Below are 20,700 nucleotides of genomic sequence, written 5' to 3' on the forward strand. Positions count from 1 at the left end.
TTTCAGCTCAGCTCAGCTCCAACAGGATTTCTCAGTGACCTTGCAGCCCAAGTATGTGGAGTCTTCAGCAGTAGGGTCTTACTTACCTCTATTCCTGGTGGGACACCAAGTGCCTTGGCAATGGCCTGTAACATTTTGGGGGCATCAGGGTCCTCCCTGGCCAACAGACCACTGGAAGATATCCCATCCCTGGCACTAAAAATTTTCTAATAACAGTCTATGGCTTCTCGGTATGCCATTGTCCAAAAAAGTCAGTTTCCATATGACTTATTCACACCCTCTTAGATTTTCATATAATTAACTTTTAACTAACGCATCAGTTATAGTCCAGAATTTTTCCATTTTTGTATTAATATGAAAATACACCAATACTTAGCATATCCGTGAAGGGTGCCCTTCAACGCTTTAGCTTAATGGTGGAGTCTGGCCAGATGGGTCAGCCTCTGCCAGTTTCCAGCTGCTCGGTGTTGGTCAAATTGCTTTCCTCCACCAGGCTGGTTTCCTCAGCCATTAATCAGAGCAGTATGTACTTCACATAGCAAGTGGAGTCATTGTGACAGTTGAACTTATTGATACCAGCCTGGCATGGGGGCGCACCTTTAATCCCTGTGCTCGGAAGGCAGAGGTAGGGGGATCACCATCAGTTCAAGGCCAGCTTGAGACTGCATAGTGAATTCCACGTCAGCCTGGACTAAAGTGAAACCCTACCTCAGAAAACCAAAAAAAAAAACTATTAATACCTGTATCTGTAATGCACACAAAAATAGGCTGTCTTGTGAGTTATCAGCAGGTTCTATACAAAAACAGTTGTCAGCTGACATGAGTTTACATTGTAAGCTCACATGTCCCAAGAGCTTTGTATTGTGCTTATACCAGAAGCACGATGGTGCCTAGTGCACCCTGGGAAGTAAACCAGGAAGGTGGTGCAGCCTCCGGAGCCAACCCGCCTCCCTAGTTCACCTGAGAGAGATTCTTTTTTTTTTTTTCTTTTTTGTTTAAATACTTATTTACATTATTTATTTATTTGAGAGAGAGAGAGGGTGGGCACCCCAGGGTATCTTGTCCTGCAAACAAAATCTTACATGTGCCACTTTGGGCATCTGGCTTTACATGGGTACTGGGGACTTGACCCCAGGCCATCAGGCTTTGCAAGCAAGAGCCTTTAACTGCTGAGCCACCTTTCCAGCCCCTAGAGAGATGGCCTAACTCCTTGCTTTTTCTTCTCTATAATGGGAGTAACAATAATGTAAGCTATAGGTCAGTCCTATGTGTCAAGTGATGGCAATCAGGCATGTAAAGTCCAGCAAGAGTAATTGTATAATCAGTGTCAGCTGTCCTTATTATTCTGGTTGTATTATTGTTAATATAAAAATGAGATTTTAAGCCGGGCATGGTGGCACATGCCTTTAATCCCAGCACTTGGGAGGCAGAGGTAGGAGGGTCACCATGAGTTCAAGGCCACCCTGAGAATACAGAATGAACTCCAGGTCAGCCTGGGCTAGAATGATACCCTACCTCAAAAAAAAAAAAAAAAAAAAAGAGAGAGAGAGAGAGAGAGATTTTGTGCAATCTTCCAGATACAAAATGGCCTGGGTATCCATGACCTCACAGTGCCTGGCACTACCTATACAAGACCTTCATAATAGGAGAAAAGAAGGACATCAAAATAAAAGAGAATAATTGAGAGGAGGCAGGGATATGATGGAGAGTGGATTTGTGAGGGGGAAAATGGGAGTGGGGATGGAATTAATCATGATTTATTGTCTATAATTATAGAGGCTGTCAATAAAGTTTTTAAAAAATGAGATGTTGGGCCAGTCATGGTGGTGTATGCTTTTAATCCCAGCACTCAGGATGTAAAGGTAGGAGGATCAATGTGAATTTGAGACCAGCCTGGGACTACAGAGCGAGTTCCAGGTCTGAGTGAGATCCCACTGTGAAAAAGAGAGAGAGAGCTGAGTGTGGTTATGAATGCCTTTAATCCCAGGACTTGGGAGGCAGAGGTAGGAGGATCACTGTGAGTTCAAGGCCACCCTGAGACTCCATAGTGAATTCCAGGTCAGCCTGGGCTAGAGTGAGACCCTACCTCGAAAAACCGAAAAAAGTAAAAGAAAAAAAAGAGTGAGAGAGATTCTTTAACCCAAGTAATCCATCCCAGGAGGATCTGCTCTTGGTGGAATGTAATCAGTGCCCTTTTCTCGTAGATCTGGGTGAACAGCCCCCATACAGCCAGTGGCTACTATACTATCTATGACAGCGAGACTCTGCAAGCCGATCACTTCAACACGCGCCTCAGTTTTGGAGATGCTGCCCACACACTCTGGGCCCGGACAGGGTACCTTGGATTCGTCCGTAGGACTGAACTCACGGCAGCCACTGGAGGTACCTTCCACCATTGTTCCTTGCCAGCCGCTTTGTTCCGACTGTCCTCTTCCACTGTGGAGTGTGTGCCTTTCGTTGTTTCCACTGTGACTCTCAAACTATAGAGTTGTTCTCATTGGAGTTAACCTTTGACCTCTGAGGAGTGTCTGGAAGGAACAACACAACACTTAAGGCTACTGCATGAGAATCCTAGAGATGGGCATTAGGTTAACTGACAGCGTTAGAGGTGCACCTGCAAATGAGAAGATAACCTCAGCAGAATGTAATCTTGGTCCCATGTAATTCAAAACCCTGAGCACGGGGTTAGAGAGATGGCTTATTACTGCAATCTCAGCACTCAGAAGGCTATAGTAGGAGGATCCCTGTGAGTTTGAGGCCACCCTGAGACTACATAGTGAATTCCAGGTCAGCCTGGATCAGAGTGAGACCCTACCTCAAAAAAAAGAAAAAAAAAGAACTTAAATAAAAGAAAAAGAAGGGCTGGAGAAATGGCTTAGTGGTTAAGGCACTTACCAGACCCAGGTTCAATTACCCAGGACCTATGTAAGCCAGAAGCACAAGGTGGCACATGCATCTGGAGTTCATTTGCAGTGGCTGAAGGCCCTGGCATGACCATTCTCCCTCTCTGCCTCTTTCTCAGGCTCCCAAATAAATAAAATAAAATAAAAAATAATAAAGGTGTGAGCCACCAGGCCCTGTTTAAAATTTAAAAAAGATGTACTGTCATGCCTGGCTCTGGCCATCTTTTTTTTTTTTTAATTTTTTCTCAATTTTTATTAACATTTTCCATGATTATAAAAAGTATCCCATTGTAATACCCTACCCCCCCCCGACTTTCCCCTTTGAAATTCCATTCTCCATTATATCCCCTCCCCATCTCAGTCAGTCTTTTATTTTGATGTCATGATCTTTTCCTCCTCTTATGATGGTCTTGTGTAGGTAGTGTCAGGCACTGTGAGGTCATGGATATCCAGGCTGTTTTGTGTCTGGAGGGAGCATGTTGTACGGAGTCCTACCCTTCCTTTGGCTCTTACATTCTTTCCATCTGGCCATCTTTTAAGAAAAAAAAAAAAAAGAAGAGGAAGGAGCTAGGTGTGGTGATACAGGCCTTTAACCCCAGCACTGAGGAGGCAGAGGTAGGAGGATTGCCTTGAGTTTGAGGCCACCCTGAGGCTACATAGTGAATTCCAGGTCAGCCTGGGCTAGAGGATGACCCTGCCTCGAAAACAATAACAAAAAGAAAAAGAAAAAGAAAAAGAAAAAGAAAAAGAGAAAGAAAGAAAGAAAGAAAGAAAGAAAGAAAGAAAGAAAGAAAGAAAGAAAGAAAGAAAGAAAGAAAGAAAGGAAGAAAGGAAGAAAGGAAGGAAGGAAGAAAGAAAGGAAGAAAGAAAGAAGGAAAGAGAGGGAGGGGGGATGGAGGAGGAGGGGAAGGGGAAAAGAGAAGACAAGAGAAGAGAAAAAAGAACAAATCCCGTAGCAAGCTCCTGAGACAAGTCTTGCATCTTCAGCTCTTCTGCCCTTGCGTACCATTTTGGGAGCAGGAGTAACAGCACTAATTCCTGCAGTAGATGTAAGCCTCCTTTTTGGCAAGGCTTCAGTGGAGGAGTCTCTATAACCGTCCTCTGTCCAGTTGATTATCACAGCTTCTTTGCTATCCACCTTGGACTTTCTTTCTTACTGGCATTAGTGGCCACTGTAAAATGTCTAACACTAACTTTGGCCACTGAAGACCTGATACAGATAAGCCCAGGGCTTTAAAGGCCTTGGTTGGACCATACCTATCTCTTTAGACCCTTGCATCTGTTCCATACTGAGCAGCATGCATATTTCTCCATATTTTGTGGAGAGACCAGGTAACACAGTAGAGAAGAAGATGGCACAACTTGTGTTATCAAGATGTGTCACAGCCTGGCATGGTGGTACACACCTTTAACCCCAGCACTCGGAAGGCAGAGGTAGAAGGATTGCTGTGAGTTCAAGGCCAAGACCCTGAGTCTAGTGAATTCCTCCAAAAAAAATTATCTCTGTCTGTCTGTCTATATTTTGGCCACGTAGCCACATGCCCTATCTTGAGAGTGTCCCTGTCATTTGCTCTGTGATTGTGAAAGTATTTTCTCTTCTGTATCCTATTGATAAATTGTGAGGATGTTTTCTGCTTCATGGAAATGAAGTGCAATGCTCTACTTTGAGGTGCCAAAATAGTCCTTGCCCACAGAAGCATTCAAGATTTGCTGCTTCGTTTCTGCTGTGGTTTACGACCTCTTCCCAAGTGATGGGAACCTCTGCTACATCCTCATCTCTTAAGAGCATCTGCCACACCATTGTGCTAAAATTTTCAGAAATCTATCCTCCAGAAATACTGCAAAATTCCTCCTTTCTATGTCCTTGCTGGGTTACAAACCTAAGCCAGACTTGTCTCCATGTTCCGTAATACTACTTCTTGTGGCTAGGTTCCATGAAAGTGTCTAGAAACCGGGATGAGTGACCATTGTCACTTTGGCTTATCCTTTCGCATCCAGTCCCCCAGCCATATCTTGCTAATTCCTTTTCATCAGCCCAAGCTTAGTCCTGGCTTCAGCATTTCCAGGAGCTCCCTGAATCATTGACCAGTGCTCATAGAGGTCCCCACTCTGGAACCACACGTTCATGGCTGCCCTGCCCTGCTCTTACATTACAGTGTAACGATTGTGTCTTTCCCTCCACTAGATCTTTACAGCAGGAACCGCTTGTATGTGTGTGCGCACACATGCACCCCAGGATCTCTTGCACTGCTAGTGAAGACCAGATGCTTGTGCCATTTTTGCATCTGGCTTTACATGGGAGCTGGGATATCAGACTTTGTAAGAAAGTGCCTTCAACACCTGAGCCAGCTCCCTAGCCCTGTTCTATCATTTTGTCTCTCTAGCGCTTAGCACAATCCCTAATGCATAATAATAATAACAGCTATTTTAAATATTTTACTTATTTATTTACTCATTTATTTATTTATTTTCAAGCAGAGAGAGCAAAAATATGGGCATTCCAGGGCTGCTAGCCACTGCAAACAAACTCTAGATTCATGCAACATTTTCTGCATCTGGTTTTATGTGGGTACTGGGGAATCAAACCAGGGTTGTTAGGCTTCCCAGGCAAGTAAGCACCTTACTTAATCACTGAGCTCTCTCTCCGGCCCATGGCAGCTATTTTTTAGCACTTACAATGCACCTACACCATATTGACCACCTTTTGTGAGTAACTCATTTATTATTTGCAGCAGCCTTTTTTTTTTTTTTTTTTTTTTTAATCCCCCGTCTCACAGAGCATGTAGCAGGATTCAGGACCTATGGAGTTTGCTTAAAGTCACATCACTGCTAGGAACTGAGACCAGGTGACGGGCAACGTGAACCCTATGCTCCTGCTCCAAGCCTGGCTGGCACTCACCATGTGTCTAAAGCATATTCCTCCTCTTTCTGTCAGAACGCCATGACGCCTTGTACGTGGTAGGAGCTCTGGATGAGACGCTGGAGCTGAGAGGATTACGCTACCACCCAATCGACATTGAGACTTCCGTGTCTCGAGTCCACAGGAGCATTGCTGAATGGTAACTTTCTTTTCAGACTGTTTCCTACCCCAGCTTTAATGGTGATGGAAATTGATATGGATAGCCAGCCATTTGTACCCACTACAAATACTACAAACATGGGGTTTCACAAGAAGTCAGGAAATAAACAGACCCATAGCTGTCTTGATGGTGTGGTCTGCTGTGGTCAGCAGCCTGTTCACAGGAGTTAGAGACATGGAGCCAGGTGTGGTGGCACATGCCTTTATTTCCAGCACTGTGGAGGAGGATCACTGTAAGTTTGAGGTCAACCTGAGCTAGAGTGAGACCCTACCTCGAAAAAACCAAAACAGGAAAAAAAACAAGAGAGGGACACTAGAGATGCCATGGAACACTCCCTCCTCAGAGCACTACGGGAAAACTTTATTTGAGAGAGACAAAGAGTCAGAGAACGTGAATATGACTGCACCAGGGGTTTCCTGCAAATGAACTTCAGACACATGTACCACTTAATGCATCTGGCTTTACAGGAATTGAACCCAGGCCATCAGACTTTGTAAGCAAGTGTCTTTAATCCCTGAGCCATCTCTCCTGCCCAAGGGTAGAGTTTTTGTTTGTTTGTTTGTTTGGTTGGTTAATATTTTATTTATTTGTAAGGAGAGAGAGTTTGTGAGAGAGAGAGAGAGAAAGAATAGATGGGCCAGAGCCTCTAGCCATGGCAAACAAACTCCAGATACATGCACCACTTTGTGCAAACCCATGTTGTTAGGCACTGTAGGCAAGTGCCTTAACCGCTGAGCCATCTCTCCAGCCTCTTTTTGTTTTTTGAGGTAGGGTCTTACTCTAGTCCAGGCTGACCTGGAATTCACTATGTAGTCTCAGGTTGGCCTTGAACTCATGGTGATCCTCCTACCTTTGCCTCCTGAGTGTTGGGGTTAAAGGCGTGCACCACCACGCCTAGCAGTAGACCTAACTTAAAGGCTCAGCTCTGCACATTTTTCCCTGCCTCTTCTTGATTTGAAGAAGTATCAGATGAGCGTGTGCTTTCTAAGTCATTCGAGGGAACAGATGGGAGGGATGGTTGTTTCTCGCTAACCCAGTTCCACTCTCATGACAGGAATCCTTCCTTCCTTTGTTTCCTTAATAAGGAATCATCTAACCTCATATTGACTTAAATTTTCTTAAAATTGAAACTGATTTTTACCTACTGGATTTCATTCTAGGTTCTTGATTATACAGAATCTTTTCTTCTGTCCTTCCCTAGTCTTTCAGCTACTGTGTGGCAAGCTGTTCTGGTTGGTTGCTTATGATTTTCAGATACTTCTTTTCTAGAGGTTCTTTCCAGGCATATGGCACACATCTGTAATCCTAGCACCCTGAGACAGGGCCAGCCTGGCCTACCTATAAGACCGGTGTGAGGATAAATTGCTGTGAGTTCAAGGCCAGACTTGGTTACACAATGAGATTCTGTCTCAAAACACACAAGATGCTTTCTTGCCTTAGTCAGAGTCTCTCCCCAGATCTGCAGTAGGCCGGCTAAGGCCACACATCTTCAGGTGAAGTGGAGCTGCGTGTTGCACCCTCTACTTTTAGACATTTGACTTTTATTGCAAGCAGATTTTTTGTACAGCTTTCTTTAGTAATTGAAATTGTTTTACTCTAATTTTATTTATTTATTTATTTGTTTGTTTGTTTGGGTTGGGGGGGAGAATGGGCATGCCAGGGCCTCCAGCCACTGCAAACAAACTCCAGATGCATGTGCTGCCATGTGCATCTGGTTTACATAGGTTCTGGGGAATTGAACCTGGGTCCTTAGGCTTTGCAGGCAAGTACTTTATCTGCTACACTATCTCTCTAGCCCCAATTTGTGTGTGTGTGTTGTTTTTCGAGGTAGGGTCTTGCTGTAGCTCAGGCTGACCTGAAATTCACTATGTAGTCTTAGGATGGCCTCAAACTCAGGGCAGTCCTCCTACCAGTACCTCCCAAGTACTCTGATTAAAGGTGTGCGCCACCACAGCCAGCTTTGAAATTGTTTTTTAAAGCAGCTTAGCTTTTCATATCACAAGTCAGGTCATACTTCCTCACCTAGTAATCCATTCAGTGGAAGGTGACTTTCTACCTTGTAGTTTTACACACTGAGAGGCAACAGTCCTTTTCTTCAAAGGGTTAAGTAAAATCAGGTGGTGGCTCACACCTGCAGCTTGCGAAGTTGAAGCAGGAGCATGGTCATGACAGGCTCGCCTAAACTATCAGATGAGAACCTGTTTTAGGGGAGGATGAATAAAACACTTAAATGAAAGAATTAATTTAACCATCACCTGACTATCTCAGAGGTTCCAAAAAGATGTTGATACTAAGTCTCCGGACAGCAAAGAATGAAAGACAGGAAAGATTAGGAACCACTGTCCCTCCTCCCTGAAGAGCTTCTCTGCTCTCCTGACTAGCCCTGATCTTTCGGCTCCTGTATCTGCAGTTCAGGTAATTAGCTAACAGTTTTCAATCCCAGTTTCAGACTTGCGGGAGATTTGGGTTGGCTCAGCTAACCAGTGCTGATCACTGGGACACACTTGCATATTACAGCATGTTGACCACAGTTTGTTTGAGACCTAGCAGAGAAGGCAGTGTCTGGGAAATAATAACATCTTAAGTCTCAGGAGATAATGTAAAAGATAAGTAGTAATGTAACAACATTAACTGATGTCATTGAAATTTCAGCGCTGTGTTCACGTGGACTAACTTGCTTGTGGTGGTGGTGGAACTATGTGGCTCCGAACAGGAAGCCCTAGATCTGGTTCCTTTAGTGACCAATGTGGTTCTGGAAGAGCATTACCTCATCGTTGGCGTCGTGGTTGTGGTGGACCCAGGTGTGATCCCCATCAATTCCAGAGGAGAGAAGCAGAGGATGCATCTCCGTGACAGCTTCCTCGCTGACCAATTAGACCCCATCTATGTGGCTTATAACATGTAACCTGCTCTAGAGGCCACAGAGGCTACCCTAAGAGTTACAAAGGCGGAAGACCTGTGGCTAGGAGCAAGCTTTCAGCTGATGTGAAGTGAGCTAGAATGGCTCTGGTACAGCCTTCATCTCGTCCTGTGGGATTCTGCAGTCACACAGCACACAGGAAAGGAGAATTCTATGGTGGCAAATGAAAAAAACAAGTCCACAGTCTGTTAGACCTCAGCCTTGCTGGACGTGAGCCGCACGTTACTAGAGCAGTTACTTGCATGTCACGTTTTTTTCATCTGGTGTACATACTTGTATTTTTATCTAATGTTTTAGAATTTTGTAAGGGAGTTTAATGAATTCACATGAAAGGGTAGTCTGAGTTCCACAGTTGCCCAGTCTGTACTGTATTTTGCCAGTTTCCCGTAGCTAGATGATCTGCGGGTTTTGTTAACAGGAAACTACTTGGCTTAATTTGAGTCAACCTATAAGGAAATCCGATAACCCACTGGATATGAGAATTACTTTCTATATCTAATTCTTGACTGTAAAACATTTTGACCAGAATTTTAACATGTAAATAAGAATACACATGATGCAGCTAAAGAACTGAAGAATCGGCTTATATAATTAGAGCCAGCACAGTAGAACGCCTCCTGCTTTGACACTTTAATTGTAGTAGCCTAACTGCCTAGCTGACTGACAGCGCAGGTAGTGTGCCGCCTCTGCGCGCACCGCTCTTGGTCTGCTGGCTGGTGCGTTTCAGAAACCACAGCTGCCTGTTTGTTTTCAAAGCTTGCATTCCTGGAATTACCTTAAGCTTCTAAGGATTCAACCTGTCTCTCTAAGCTGAAAAAAAAAACTCATTTGAAAATTAAATTGTTAGGACGAGCTAAGATTCATCAGATCCTACCCTATTACAAGCAGTCATAGCTCACTCGGGGCCCCATGTTGAAACTGTCTTTCACATTTAGGGTGACTAAAGGAAAATTTTTAGAATTTCCTCTTCTTATGAGCTCATTGTCAGCTGTGTCTGTAGTTTACACATGGAGCTTTTGTCCCTGAAAACTGAGGTGTGCCCTCTGCCCTTGCAGGAAGTTGAGAGCAATAAAGCTAGGCTGAGGCAGTGGGATCAGCTGTCTCACGGAACGGCAGGGCCACAGCCACACATCTCACAGGTGACCAGTGTGGGTTACCAGAATAGCTGATATGCTGTGATAGGGAAGTCTGATGTATGCAAGAAACGCTTTTGAAATAGCTGGTGCCCCAGGTCAGGCTCACTGTGGAACTGAGTTTGGCCTCTGGCTCGGTTTCCTTTCTTTGGTCTAATACTTCATGTATTTGAATATAGTTAAATTTTATTATTTTTTTCTTACAGAAATATTTTTAAAAATTAAAGAAAACCTCAAAAGTGAAAAGAATTAACTTGTTAAATCAGAATGGCTCTCTCTGACTCATTCTGATTTATTGTGTAAATATTTATTTAGACTATTTTGATAATACATATTATTTACCCCACTGTAACATCATGTAAACTAAATGTGTTTTTAAACAATTTGTAAGACTTGTAATTACCCTGAAAATAAGGTTTATAATACAGAGACCAGACCCTTTACCAGGGCAGCACTCCTGGGCTGCCTTCACAGTCTGGAGACCCAGAATCACCACGACTCCCTTTTACATAATCCTCTTCCCTCCCAACTCGTCCTCCATGGAGGGGAGCCCTCCAGATGCTTTCCACTTCAGGTCTCTGTTCCATTTGTGATGGAATTTGCTCACGTGGGATGAGGGAGGTGCTGGGAAGGCAGCACTTCATGGGGCAGTGTGGCCTCCCAGCCTAGGGGGGCCTTGGTTTGCACATAGAACAGTTTACTTATCTGGAAAGCAATGGTTTTTACCCTATTTGTTTTGTCTCATTTTTTATTCTTTGAGACAAGGTCTTGCCATGTACCCTAGGCTGGCATTGAACTCACAATCTCCTGCCTCATCCTCTCCAATGCTAGGAGTATAGGTTTATGCCACCCAAATCCAGCACTTAAAATGGCTTTTAATGATTCACTACCCAAAACAGGTACTGAGTATTAAATAGTTCTATCTCAATCCCCAAATCCTAAGAAAGAAATTATAGACACGTATGGGTTGACAGTTCTTAGAAATACAAGTTGGGGTGTCACCATCTAAAGACACATTATCTGCAGTAAATGTTACATGAGTCACATCAAAGTAAAAAATTGATTTTAATATTGTATACCAAAAGTATGATTATTTCAATGTGAAATCAATTTAAAATTTTTTTGAAGCCCAGTAGGGTGGCACACACCTTTAATGCCAGCACTCAGGAGTCTAGGAGGATCACTGTGAGTGTGAGGCCAGCCTGGGCCTACAGAGTGAGCTCCAAGTCAGCCTGAGCTAGAGTGAGACCCTACCTCAAAAAAAAGAAAATTTATTGAGACTTTTTTCCATTCCTTTTTTTTCATTCCTGTTTTAATATCGTTGATACCCAGTGCATATTAAGCACTTTTTCATTCAGATTAACCCTATGTGAAATCTCCAGTAGCCAAAGGTGGCTAGTGGCTTCCGTACTGGACAGTACTGTCCTCTCCTCATTCCTTCAAGTTCTCTGTTCATCTCAGTGTAGCCAACGTTGTTTTTTTTTTTAGTTACTTAGGGGCTGCTTGTGTAGTTTCATCCTCCCTCGGTCTTCTTAAACAGTACTGGAGATGGAACCTCAGGTCTTCATGTGCTCTCTACCACTGAGCGACATGCCCAGCTCATGGTGTTTTGAGTCAGGTTTTCTTGTAGCCCACACTGGCCTGAAACTTGTCATCCTCCTGCCTCCGTACCCGAGTGGGGTTACAGGTGTGAGTCTCTTTTTTTTTTTTTTTTTCCTTCCTGACAAGTGACTGCTTCATTTTTATTTCCTTTATTTTTTTTCTTGGTTTTGGCCTGTCCACCAGAGCCAGACTGTGCCAGTGGGGGGATGAAAGCTGAGCCCTGCCCCTGGCAATCCTCATGGTAACTCTGAAGCACCCTGGAGGGAGAGAGGAAAGCCACTAGCCTTCATGGTGAGTGTGGAGTCAGCTGCATACTTAAGGCCTATCTCCCTCCGACTTGAGTAAGAAGTTTCTCTCGGTGACATAGTGCTCTTGCTCTTTCCACATTAAGTGGAACTGTCATGGTAGAACTGAGGGCAGGCATCACAGTCAATTATTGAGGAAAAAACAGGCCCTCGTCCCTGAAAATCCTCGGGTATTTATGCTGTGGGGAACATTGAATGAATGGCAAGCCTCCATCTCAATAATAAGTTTTCTTTTCCTTGAACTTTTTTGCTTTGTTTTGAGACAGGCCTAGCCTCAAACTCAGGATCCTCAGCTTTCTGCGTGCTGGGATTATCTGTGTGTGCCACCATCTCTGAAAAGAGAACCCTTTTGATTTGTCTCCTTAGCCTCTTCTGGTCTTCAGCAGAGGTAACTGAGGCACAGCGGGAAAGTTTAGGCCTGAGGGAGTCTTAAGGCTACACCTGCCCCTTCTGCACCTGAGATGACTGTTCTGCATCAGTGGGCCCCGTGGTCTTGAACTCCTGCTCACAGAGGGCCCGTTCTCCCCAGTACAGGTCCTTTGCTCTTGCGGTTAGTTGTACTGCCTCAGCTGTTTAGGGACCGTTGCCATTGCGATGTGAGTGCGTCTTTTAATTAGTCCCTGGCAGTGCTGGCTTGATGCTTGCATCTAGTCAGCAAAGGGCTCGAGGCCTGTAAGGTCTCTGCCCCAGGCATGGTGCTTAATATCTTGGCCAAATAAATTACTTTCCTTGAATTTCCAGGAATCTTTTAAAGCAATGAGGAGTTCTCAGTTTATCTCAAACTCCAACATAACCTATGCCTTAGTGTTGTTTTTGTTACCTGCTTTGATGTAAAAGCAAGAGTATTTGGAGCAAGAAGCTGTTTAACTCCAAATACACAATAGGCCTTTTCTTTATCATTCATACATTTCTGGTTTAGGTATATGTAGATGGATCATGTTACTTGTCCAGAGGAAAAGATTGTAAAGATAAATGAATGATTTTTTAGTCCTAAATGCTGTTTTGTTTACTTTCTGTCAATATATTTACCCATGTCAAATTCAAACTATAGTACTGTGTAATTATGTATAAAGTTTTTTTTTATTTATTTGAAATTAGACTAGATATACATTTTTAAATTTAACATCTGGCTGGACAGTGTTCTATTAACTCATTGAATGTGTTTCCTTTGTCTTGTGTTAATAAATATTGATGCCTGGTTGTATTTAATTCTTGGCACATTGAGGGGGGTTGGTAGGGGAGAGGGAGGATGGGGGTGTGTGTGTGTGTGTTGGGATTGAGTCCTGGCTTTTGCAGGCTATCTGCCTCTCTCTGTCTCAAATAAATAAATAAAAATAGGCGGGTGTGGTAGCACACACCTTTAATCCCAGCACTCAGGAGGCAGAGGTAGGAGGATTGCCGTGAGTTTGAGGACACCCTGAGACTCCATAGTGAATTCCAGGTCAGCCTGGGATAGAGACCTTACCTAGAAAAACCAAAAAAATAAAATAAGAGCTAGAGAGATGGCTTAGTGGTTAAGGCATTTTCCTACAAAGCTCAAAGACCCAGGTTTGATTCCCTAGGACCCACGTTAGCCAGATGCACAAGGTGACACATGCATCTGAGTTTGTTTGCAATGGCTAGAGGCCCTGGCATGCCCATTCTCTCTCGCTCCTCCTCTTTCTCTCTGCTAAATAAATAAAAATTTTAAATAAAATAAAAATAATTACTGATTTGAACATAGGTCCCTTCAAGATTTATATGTTGGCCAGGCCTGGTAGTTCATACCTACAATTCTAGCATTCAGGCTGAAGTAGGAGGATCACCCTGAGTTTGAAGTCAGCCTGGGCTACAGAGTTCTAGGTTAACCCTGGCTAGAGTGAGACCCTGCCTCTCAACACCAAGGAAACAGAAGCTATTTTTCTGCAAATATTTCCGTGGGATCCACAGCTCTAAGCCAGGTGTAGTGTCTCACCGAGTAGCACTCCAGAGGCAGAGGCAGGAGGATTGCTGCAGCATAAGACTACATAGTGAATTCAAGGTAGTATCAGCCCGCCTGTTTATAAAAACTCTGAGCTGTTGGAGCTCAGCACTCAGGCTTTGGAAGGTGTTTCCAAGTCCATGTTGACATGAATAAATCTTTTTTTTTTTTTCCGAGGTAGGGTCTCATTCTGGCCCAGGCTGACCTGGAATTCACTATGTAGTCACAGGGTGACCTCGAACTCATGGCGATCCTCCTACCTCTGCCTCCCGAGTGCTGGGATTAAAGGCATGCGCCACCACACCTGGCTTTTGTTGTTGTTATTGTTTGTTTTTTTGAGGTAGGGTCTCACTGTAGCTCAGGCTGACCTGGAATTCACTGTGTTGTCCCAGGGTGGCCTTGAATTCATGGTGATCCTCCTACCTCTGCCTCTGAAATGCTGGGATTAAAGTTTGTTGTTTTTTTTTAAGTATTTATTTACTTGAGAGAGAGAGAGAGAGGCAGAAAGAAAGAAAGAGCGAGCAAGCATGGGTGTGCCAGGGCCTCCAGACACATGCAATCCCTTGTGCATCTGGCTTACATGGCTCCTGGGGAATCGAACCAGGGTCCTTTGGCTTTGCAGGCAAATGCCTTAACCACTAAGCCATTTCTCCAGCCCCGCCTTTTAAATTTGTTTTTAAAAATATTTTATTTATTTGCAAGCAGAGAGAGAGAGAAAATTGGCAAGCCAGGGCTTCCAGTGCCCACAAAGGAACTCCAGATGCATGTACCACCCTGTGCTTCCGGCTTCACATTGGTACTAGGGAATTGAACCCAGGTTGCCCAGTTCATTAGGCTTTGTAGACAGACAAATCCCTCAACCACAAAGACACATCAACAGCCCATTTTGTTTGTTTGGAGCTAGGGTCTCATTCTATCTCAGGCTGACCTGGAATTCACTGTGTAGTCTCAGGGTGGCCTCCACTCAATGCAATCCTACTTCTGTCTCCCAAATGCTGGGATTAAAGGCATGCACCACCTCACCTGACTTAATTTTATTTACTTATTTGAGAGACAGAGGGAGACTGGGTACATCAGGGACTTCAGTAACTAAAAACGAACTCCAGACACCTTCACCACCTTGTACACCTGGGTACTGGAGAATCGAACCTGAGTCCTTGGGCTCCGCAGGCAAGCACCTTAACCACTAAGCCATCTCTCCAGCCCTCTGTGTAACAAACTTGGCATAGTGAAACACACTTTAATCCCAACATTTGAGAGGCACAGGTAGGAGGAATGCTGAGTTTGAGGCCACCCTGGAGCACAGAGTGCGTTCCAGGTCAACCTGGGCTAAGTAAGACCCTACCTGCAAAAAACTGTTAAGTGTGTGTGTGTAACACATGACACCAATTTAGTGGCATAAACAAATCCATTTAGCATGCTTTGAATTCTGTGTTACATACAGCACAGCAGGAAGCACACTTCTCCAAGATGTCTGAGGGGGATTTGAATGACTTGCATCTGGAATCACCTAGGCCTCTCTACTGCTTTCCGAGGCCCAAGTTAGGACCTCTGAAAGACATTCTTTTGAACTGCTCAGCAAAGCACCAGCATGCAGCTCTCCTCACAGCTTGGACTTCTTCTTGGTTTGTTTAAGATGGTCTACCCAGGCAAGGTACCTCATGCCTTTAATCCTAGTACTTAGGAGGCTGAGGTTGGAGGATCGCTGTGAGTTCGAGGCCAGCCTGGGCTACAAGCAAGACTGTACCTCAAAAAAAAAAAAAAAAAAAAAAGGATCTCATGTAGCCCAGGTCAACCTTGAATTTACAGTGTAGCCAAAATTGGCCCTGAACTCTACATACCAACCCCTATCTCAAAAATGAAAGGCATGCACAACTACACCTGGCTTTTAAAGTTTGATTAACCCTTCTCTTACACTTCCTTTTCGCAATCTGACCTCACTTAGGCCGTTATTCCCCAGTAATCTGTTCATCTGTTTACATATATACAACACCCTCCCCTTGCGCTCTCCTCCCTCCCTTAGAGCTCCTTTCTAGCTCTCTGGTCTCTGCTACTGACTTTTACTCCAATCCACATAGAAATCTATTTGTAGCTAGGACCCACATATGATAAAGAAGATGTGCCATATGGCTTTCTTCTTATTTCCTCCCTCCCCCCCAGAGAGGGAGAGAGAATTGGCATGCTAGGGCCTCAATCACTGCGAGAGAAAAAAAAAAAAAAAGGCTCACCTTTAATTCTAGCACTGGAGAGGCTGAGGTAGAAGAATCTTTGCGAGTTCAAGGCCACCCTGAGACTACATAGAGTGAAACCCTACCGCCAAAACAAAACCGTTAAACTAAAAAGTATTTTAAAAAATATTTATTTGCAAATAGATGAAGAGACTAGGCATGCCAGGGTCTCCTGGCACTGCAAATGAACTCCAAACACATTTGCCACTTTGTGCATCTGACTTTATGTGGGCACTGGGGCATCAAACCCGGTTATTAGGCTTTCCAGGCAAGCACCTTAATGGTTGCACTACCTCTCTGGCCCCTAAAAGGCATTTTGCTCAAGGTATAGTAATTTAGCCTTTAATCCCACCACTGAGGCTGAAGGATGGAGGGTGCCGTGAGTTCGAGGGCAGCCTGGGCTACATCATGAATCCCCTGGCTAGCTAGGGATATGCTGAGAGTCCCTATCTCAAACAAAACTCAAAAGCTATTGAATGCTGAGCATAGTGGCCTAAACTTGAAATCCCAGATTAGGGAGGCTGAGACAGGACTCTGAGCTCCAGGCCAGTCCACGCTCTATGTATACATACACACACACAGCCAGGCAGGCCCGTTATGTCGGCAGAGGTAGGACGGTCGCCCCGAGTTCGAGGCCAGCCTGGGACAACAGTTTACTCCAGGTCAACCTTGGCTAGAGCGAGACCTTTGTCTGCAAAAACCAAAACATCTGGGTGAACTAAGCGAAAGTGAGGTCTGCACGCTTCAGACCCCTTCTGCGTCCAAGAAGCACCCGGAGCCTCGGGTCGTCGGTCGAGGCCAGGGAGCGCAGAGCCCGTCGCGGCGCCGGGGAAACTCCCCGCCCGGCCCGGCCCGGCCCGGCCCGGCCCAAGATGGCGGCGCGTCACGTGCGCACGCGGTGACGCACGCGGCGGCCCTCCGAGGCCCCGCCCCCGCGCGCACTTGCACTCAGTTTGGCCCCCCCCTGCCCCGGGCCTGGTGTCGATCATGCCGCCGCTGGCGGCCCGGGACGGCGGAGGAGCGGCAGCCCCGGACAGCTAGCTCTCGAGTGGCCCTGCGCGTCCCCGCCCGCTCCCGAGACAGAGGCGCGGCCCTCGCCGCGAGAGGGGGACTGGGAAGTGAATTCGGATCCACCTGGGAGGGGGAGTGGACCGTGTCCGCCCCGGGCGGCGGCGGGGCGACGGCCACAGGTACGTCGGGGGGGGGGGGTCGAGGTTGCGACGAGCGGCTCCCTCCGTCCCCGCGGCGGCGGCGGCGACCACGGCGGCGGCGGGCGGGCGGGCGGGGGTCGCGCGGGCCGCCGCGGCCGGGTGGGGGTGGGGGAGGCGCGCGGCGGAAGGGGGCGGGGCGCCGCTGTTCCGGGCCCGCGCGCTTCCGGCCCCCGCGCCTGCGCGCCGCGCTGCCGGGCTCCGGCGTCGGGCTTCGGCGTGGAAACGGCGCCGGCGGGCGGGAGCGCGCGCTGACCGTGCGGCCCGGGCCGGGCCGGGCGCGGAGATCGCGAGGGCCCCGGCGCCCAACCCCATGCACTGTACGGTCTAGCGGCGGAGGCCGGCGACGCGGGCGCGCGCTAGCCGCTCTTCTGCTTAGGAGTGACAGGTCCTTGGCGTCCCGCTCGAGTGATGGAGAGAAATCGGGGAGACTTCTAACTGTGCGCGGGAGCAGTGCGTTTATTTTCTTCGGTATTGAGCGAAGCGTGGTATTTCTCACCTGCACAGAGCCTGCAAGGGTTTATATTACAGTTACCAAAGTTTCTCATGAGCCAACTCAACCCCCCCCCCCCCAGGTAGGGTCTCACTCTAGCCCAGGCTGACCGGGAACAAACTTTTTTCTTAGAACAGGCTGGCTTCGAACTCCTGAGTGCTGGGGTTAAATTATATAGCATGAACTGGCCTGAACTCAGAACCTTGTCTCAGCCTCCCTAATCTGGGATTCATTATGTAGCCCAGCTAGTCCTCCAATTCAAGGCAGCCTCTGTCCCTCAGCCTCCCACGTGGTGGGATTAGAGGAGTGAGCCACCAACTCCGCTTTTCGTATTTTGTTTTGTTTGAAAAGAACAGAGAGTGGGCACACTGTGCATCTGGCTTTATGTGGTTACAGGGGATCAAACTCTGGTCATCAGGCTTTGGGAGCAAGTACCTTTAACCACAGCCTTCGTGTTTGTTTTCATTAGCTTTTAAATCACTATGGAGGTCACGATGTAGTCTCAGGGTGGCCTCAAACTCACAGCAATCTTCCTACCTCAGACCCCTAACTGCTGGGATTAAAGGCTTGCCCCTCTAGCTCAGGCTGATCTGGAATTCACTGTGTAGTCTCAGGGTGGCCTCAAACTCATGGCGATCCTCCTACCCCTGCCTCCCGAGTGCTGGGATCAAAGGCATGCGCCACCACCCCAGGCTTGTTTTTTGTTTTTTTGATGTAGGGTCTTGCTGTCTCATTCTGGAGTGAGGCAGGGTCTCACTTTAGCTGAGTCTGACCTGGAATTCACTTTGTAGTCTCAGGCTGGCCTCCCATGGTCTGCCTCCCGGAGTGCTGGGATTAAAGGTGTGCACCACCTCACCTGGTTTCCCTGTCCCTTTCTAATCCAGACTGCCCTGGAACTCACTCTAGTCTCAGGCTGCCCTCAAGTGCTGGGGTTAAAGATGTGTGCCATCACGCCCAGCTCGCCTAACATTTTCCTGGCTGTTAGATATACATTTTGTTAAAATGCCTGTCCCCCCTACACACACACGCACGCATGCGCGCACACTGTTACCCAGTACAGTTGACTGTTAATCTCAATTAGAGTGTTGGTCAGTTACCATTTCCAGAGGGTGGCGGGAATTTCTTGCCTGTGGAACTTCTATATTAGTGGAATAGTGAGACAGTAACCAAACATACGTTATGCCAGGTAGAGATAAGTGTGGTAGACTGCCTGGCACAAGGCCCTGGGCTTGATCCCCAGCACATGAAACTCGAGAATCCAGTCTGTTCTCAAGTTGAATGTGACAGCCCTAATAGTAGCTTGTAGCTTGTTAGAATTGCTTAGTTTGTTGTATATTTGCACTATTACTCATGTATCACCAGTAGATGGCAATGCTTTCAAAAAGTGCCTTTTCCCCTGTGATCTCATAATGAAGTTCCACTTCCAGTTCTAATATAGAGTGTACAGTCTCTACAAGTGTCCTTGTGCCTGAATTGCTGTTTCTACAGTTAGAGCAAAGTAATGCTCTAAGGATATTTCTTTAGCAATTGTTTCATCAGTGTTAAGTAGATACATCCAAGTAAACACACGGATTTGTTTAGACTAATAAATGGGAAGGCCCTTCTACTGCTGTGCTAGGGAAGGGATGTCAATGTCTTCCCGGGTTTACATCCTGGTGGAGTGAGCAAAACACGCTATTAAGTACTGTGATAGGTGCCCATGAGAAGGAGAAACGTGTGTATGGAGGTGTACTGGCAGTTTCTAGACCAGTCTGAGAAGTCAGGAAGGCTTGCCAGGGAGAGTAAATCATAGAAATTAGCCACATACGGAAGAGGACCCTTAGCATAGGGGACAGCATATACAAAAGCCTCAAGGTGCCTGGCGCACACCTTTAATCTCAGCACTTGGAAGGCAAAGGTAAGAGGATTGCCATGAGATGGAAGCCATTCTTGAGACTACATAGTAAATTTCAAGTCAGCCTGGGCTAAGAGCATGACCCTACCTCAAAAAAGCAAGCCAAAACCAAAAGCCTCAAGGTGAGAAAAGGCAAGTCAGGCACATTGTGGATCCTAAAAGAGATTACTGTGATTGATAGTTGTAAGAGGAGATAATGGTAGAAGGGCTCCCTGTTCCTGATCCTACCGTAGTTCAGCACTCTACAAGGATAGGCACTAAATATGCTTAACTAAATGAAGGTCTCGCTACTGGCCACTGAGCACACGTTCTTCTGTGTTCTTGGGGGGTTTAAAACTGGGGCAAACACATGCCAGTAAACATTGTTTACTGTCATTTATTCGAAATACATACAAGGGTCTTAGCATGGTGGTACAAACTTTTTTGTTTGTTTTATTTTTATTTTTTGTTTTTTCGAGGTAAGAGTCTCACTCTGGTCCAGGCTGACCTGGAATTCACTATGTAGTCTCAGGGTGGCCTTGAACTCATGGCGATACTCCTATCTCTGCCTCCCAAGTGCTGGGATTAAAGGCCTGCGCCACCACACCTGGCTGGTTTGTTTGTTTTTGTTTTTCAAGGTAGGGTCTCACTCTGGTCCAGGCTGACCTGGAATTCACTATGTAGTCTCCGGGTGGCCTTGAACTCATGGTGATCCTCCTACTTCTGCCTCCTAAGTGCTGGAATTAAAGGTGTGCGCCACCATGTCCGGCTGCACACTTTATTTTTTTTTTATTTTTTTGGTTTATTTTTATTTATTTATTTGAGAGCGACAGACAGAGAAAGAGGCAGAGAGAGAGAGAAAAAAAATGGATGCGCCAGGGCTTCCAGCCACCGCAGACGAATTCCAGATGCGTGCACCCTCTTGTACATCTGGCTAACGTGGGACCTGGGGAATCGAGCCTCAAACCAGAGTTCTTAGGCGTCACAGGCAAGCG

General features: G+C 46.1%; 2 protein-coding genes across 6 annotated transcripts in view; both read left to right on the forward strand.

Annotated features, from left to right (window-relative positions):
- The window catches only part of Dip2b (disco interacting protein 2 homolog B), a 246,715-nt gene extending 236,914 nt beyond the window's left edge, over positions 1–9,801 (forward strand). For all 3 annotated transcript variants that reach the window (XM_045151675.1, XM_045151673.1, XM_045151674.1), the window contains 3 exons: positions 2,205–2,382; positions 5,839–5,962; positions 8,636–9,801. In XM_045151675.1, the coding sequence (XP_045007610.1) occupies positions 2,205–2,382; positions 5,839–5,962; positions 8,636–8,888 (555 nt within the window). In that variant the 3' untranslated portion in view covers positions 8,889–9,801. The remainder of the gene's footprint in view (positions 1–2,204; positions 2,383–5,838; positions 5,963–8,635) is intronic.
- A 7,309-nt stretch (positions 9,802–17,110) lies between these two features.
- Atf1 (activating transcription factor 1) overlaps positions 17,111–20,700 on the forward strand; it is a 51,193-nt gene continuing 47,603 nt past the window's right edge. Inside the window, exon 1 of one of the 3 annotated variants that reach the window (XM_045153311.1) lies at positions 17,111–17,321. The gene's annotated coding sequence lies outside the window, so the exon portion shown is untranslated. The remainder of the gene's footprint in view (positions 17,322–20,700) is intronic. The other 2 variants (XM_045153310.1, XM_045153312.1) reach the window with 2 other exon arrangements.

Source organism: Jaculus jaculus, chromosome 6 (genome assembly GCF_020740685.1).
Source record: "Jaculus jaculus isolate mJacJac1 chromosome 6, mJacJac1.mat.Y.cur, whole genome shotgun sequence".
In the NCBI taxonomy this organism is placed as follows: Eukaryota; Metazoa; Chordata; class Mammalia; order Rodentia; family Dipodidae; genus Jaculus; species Jaculus jaculus.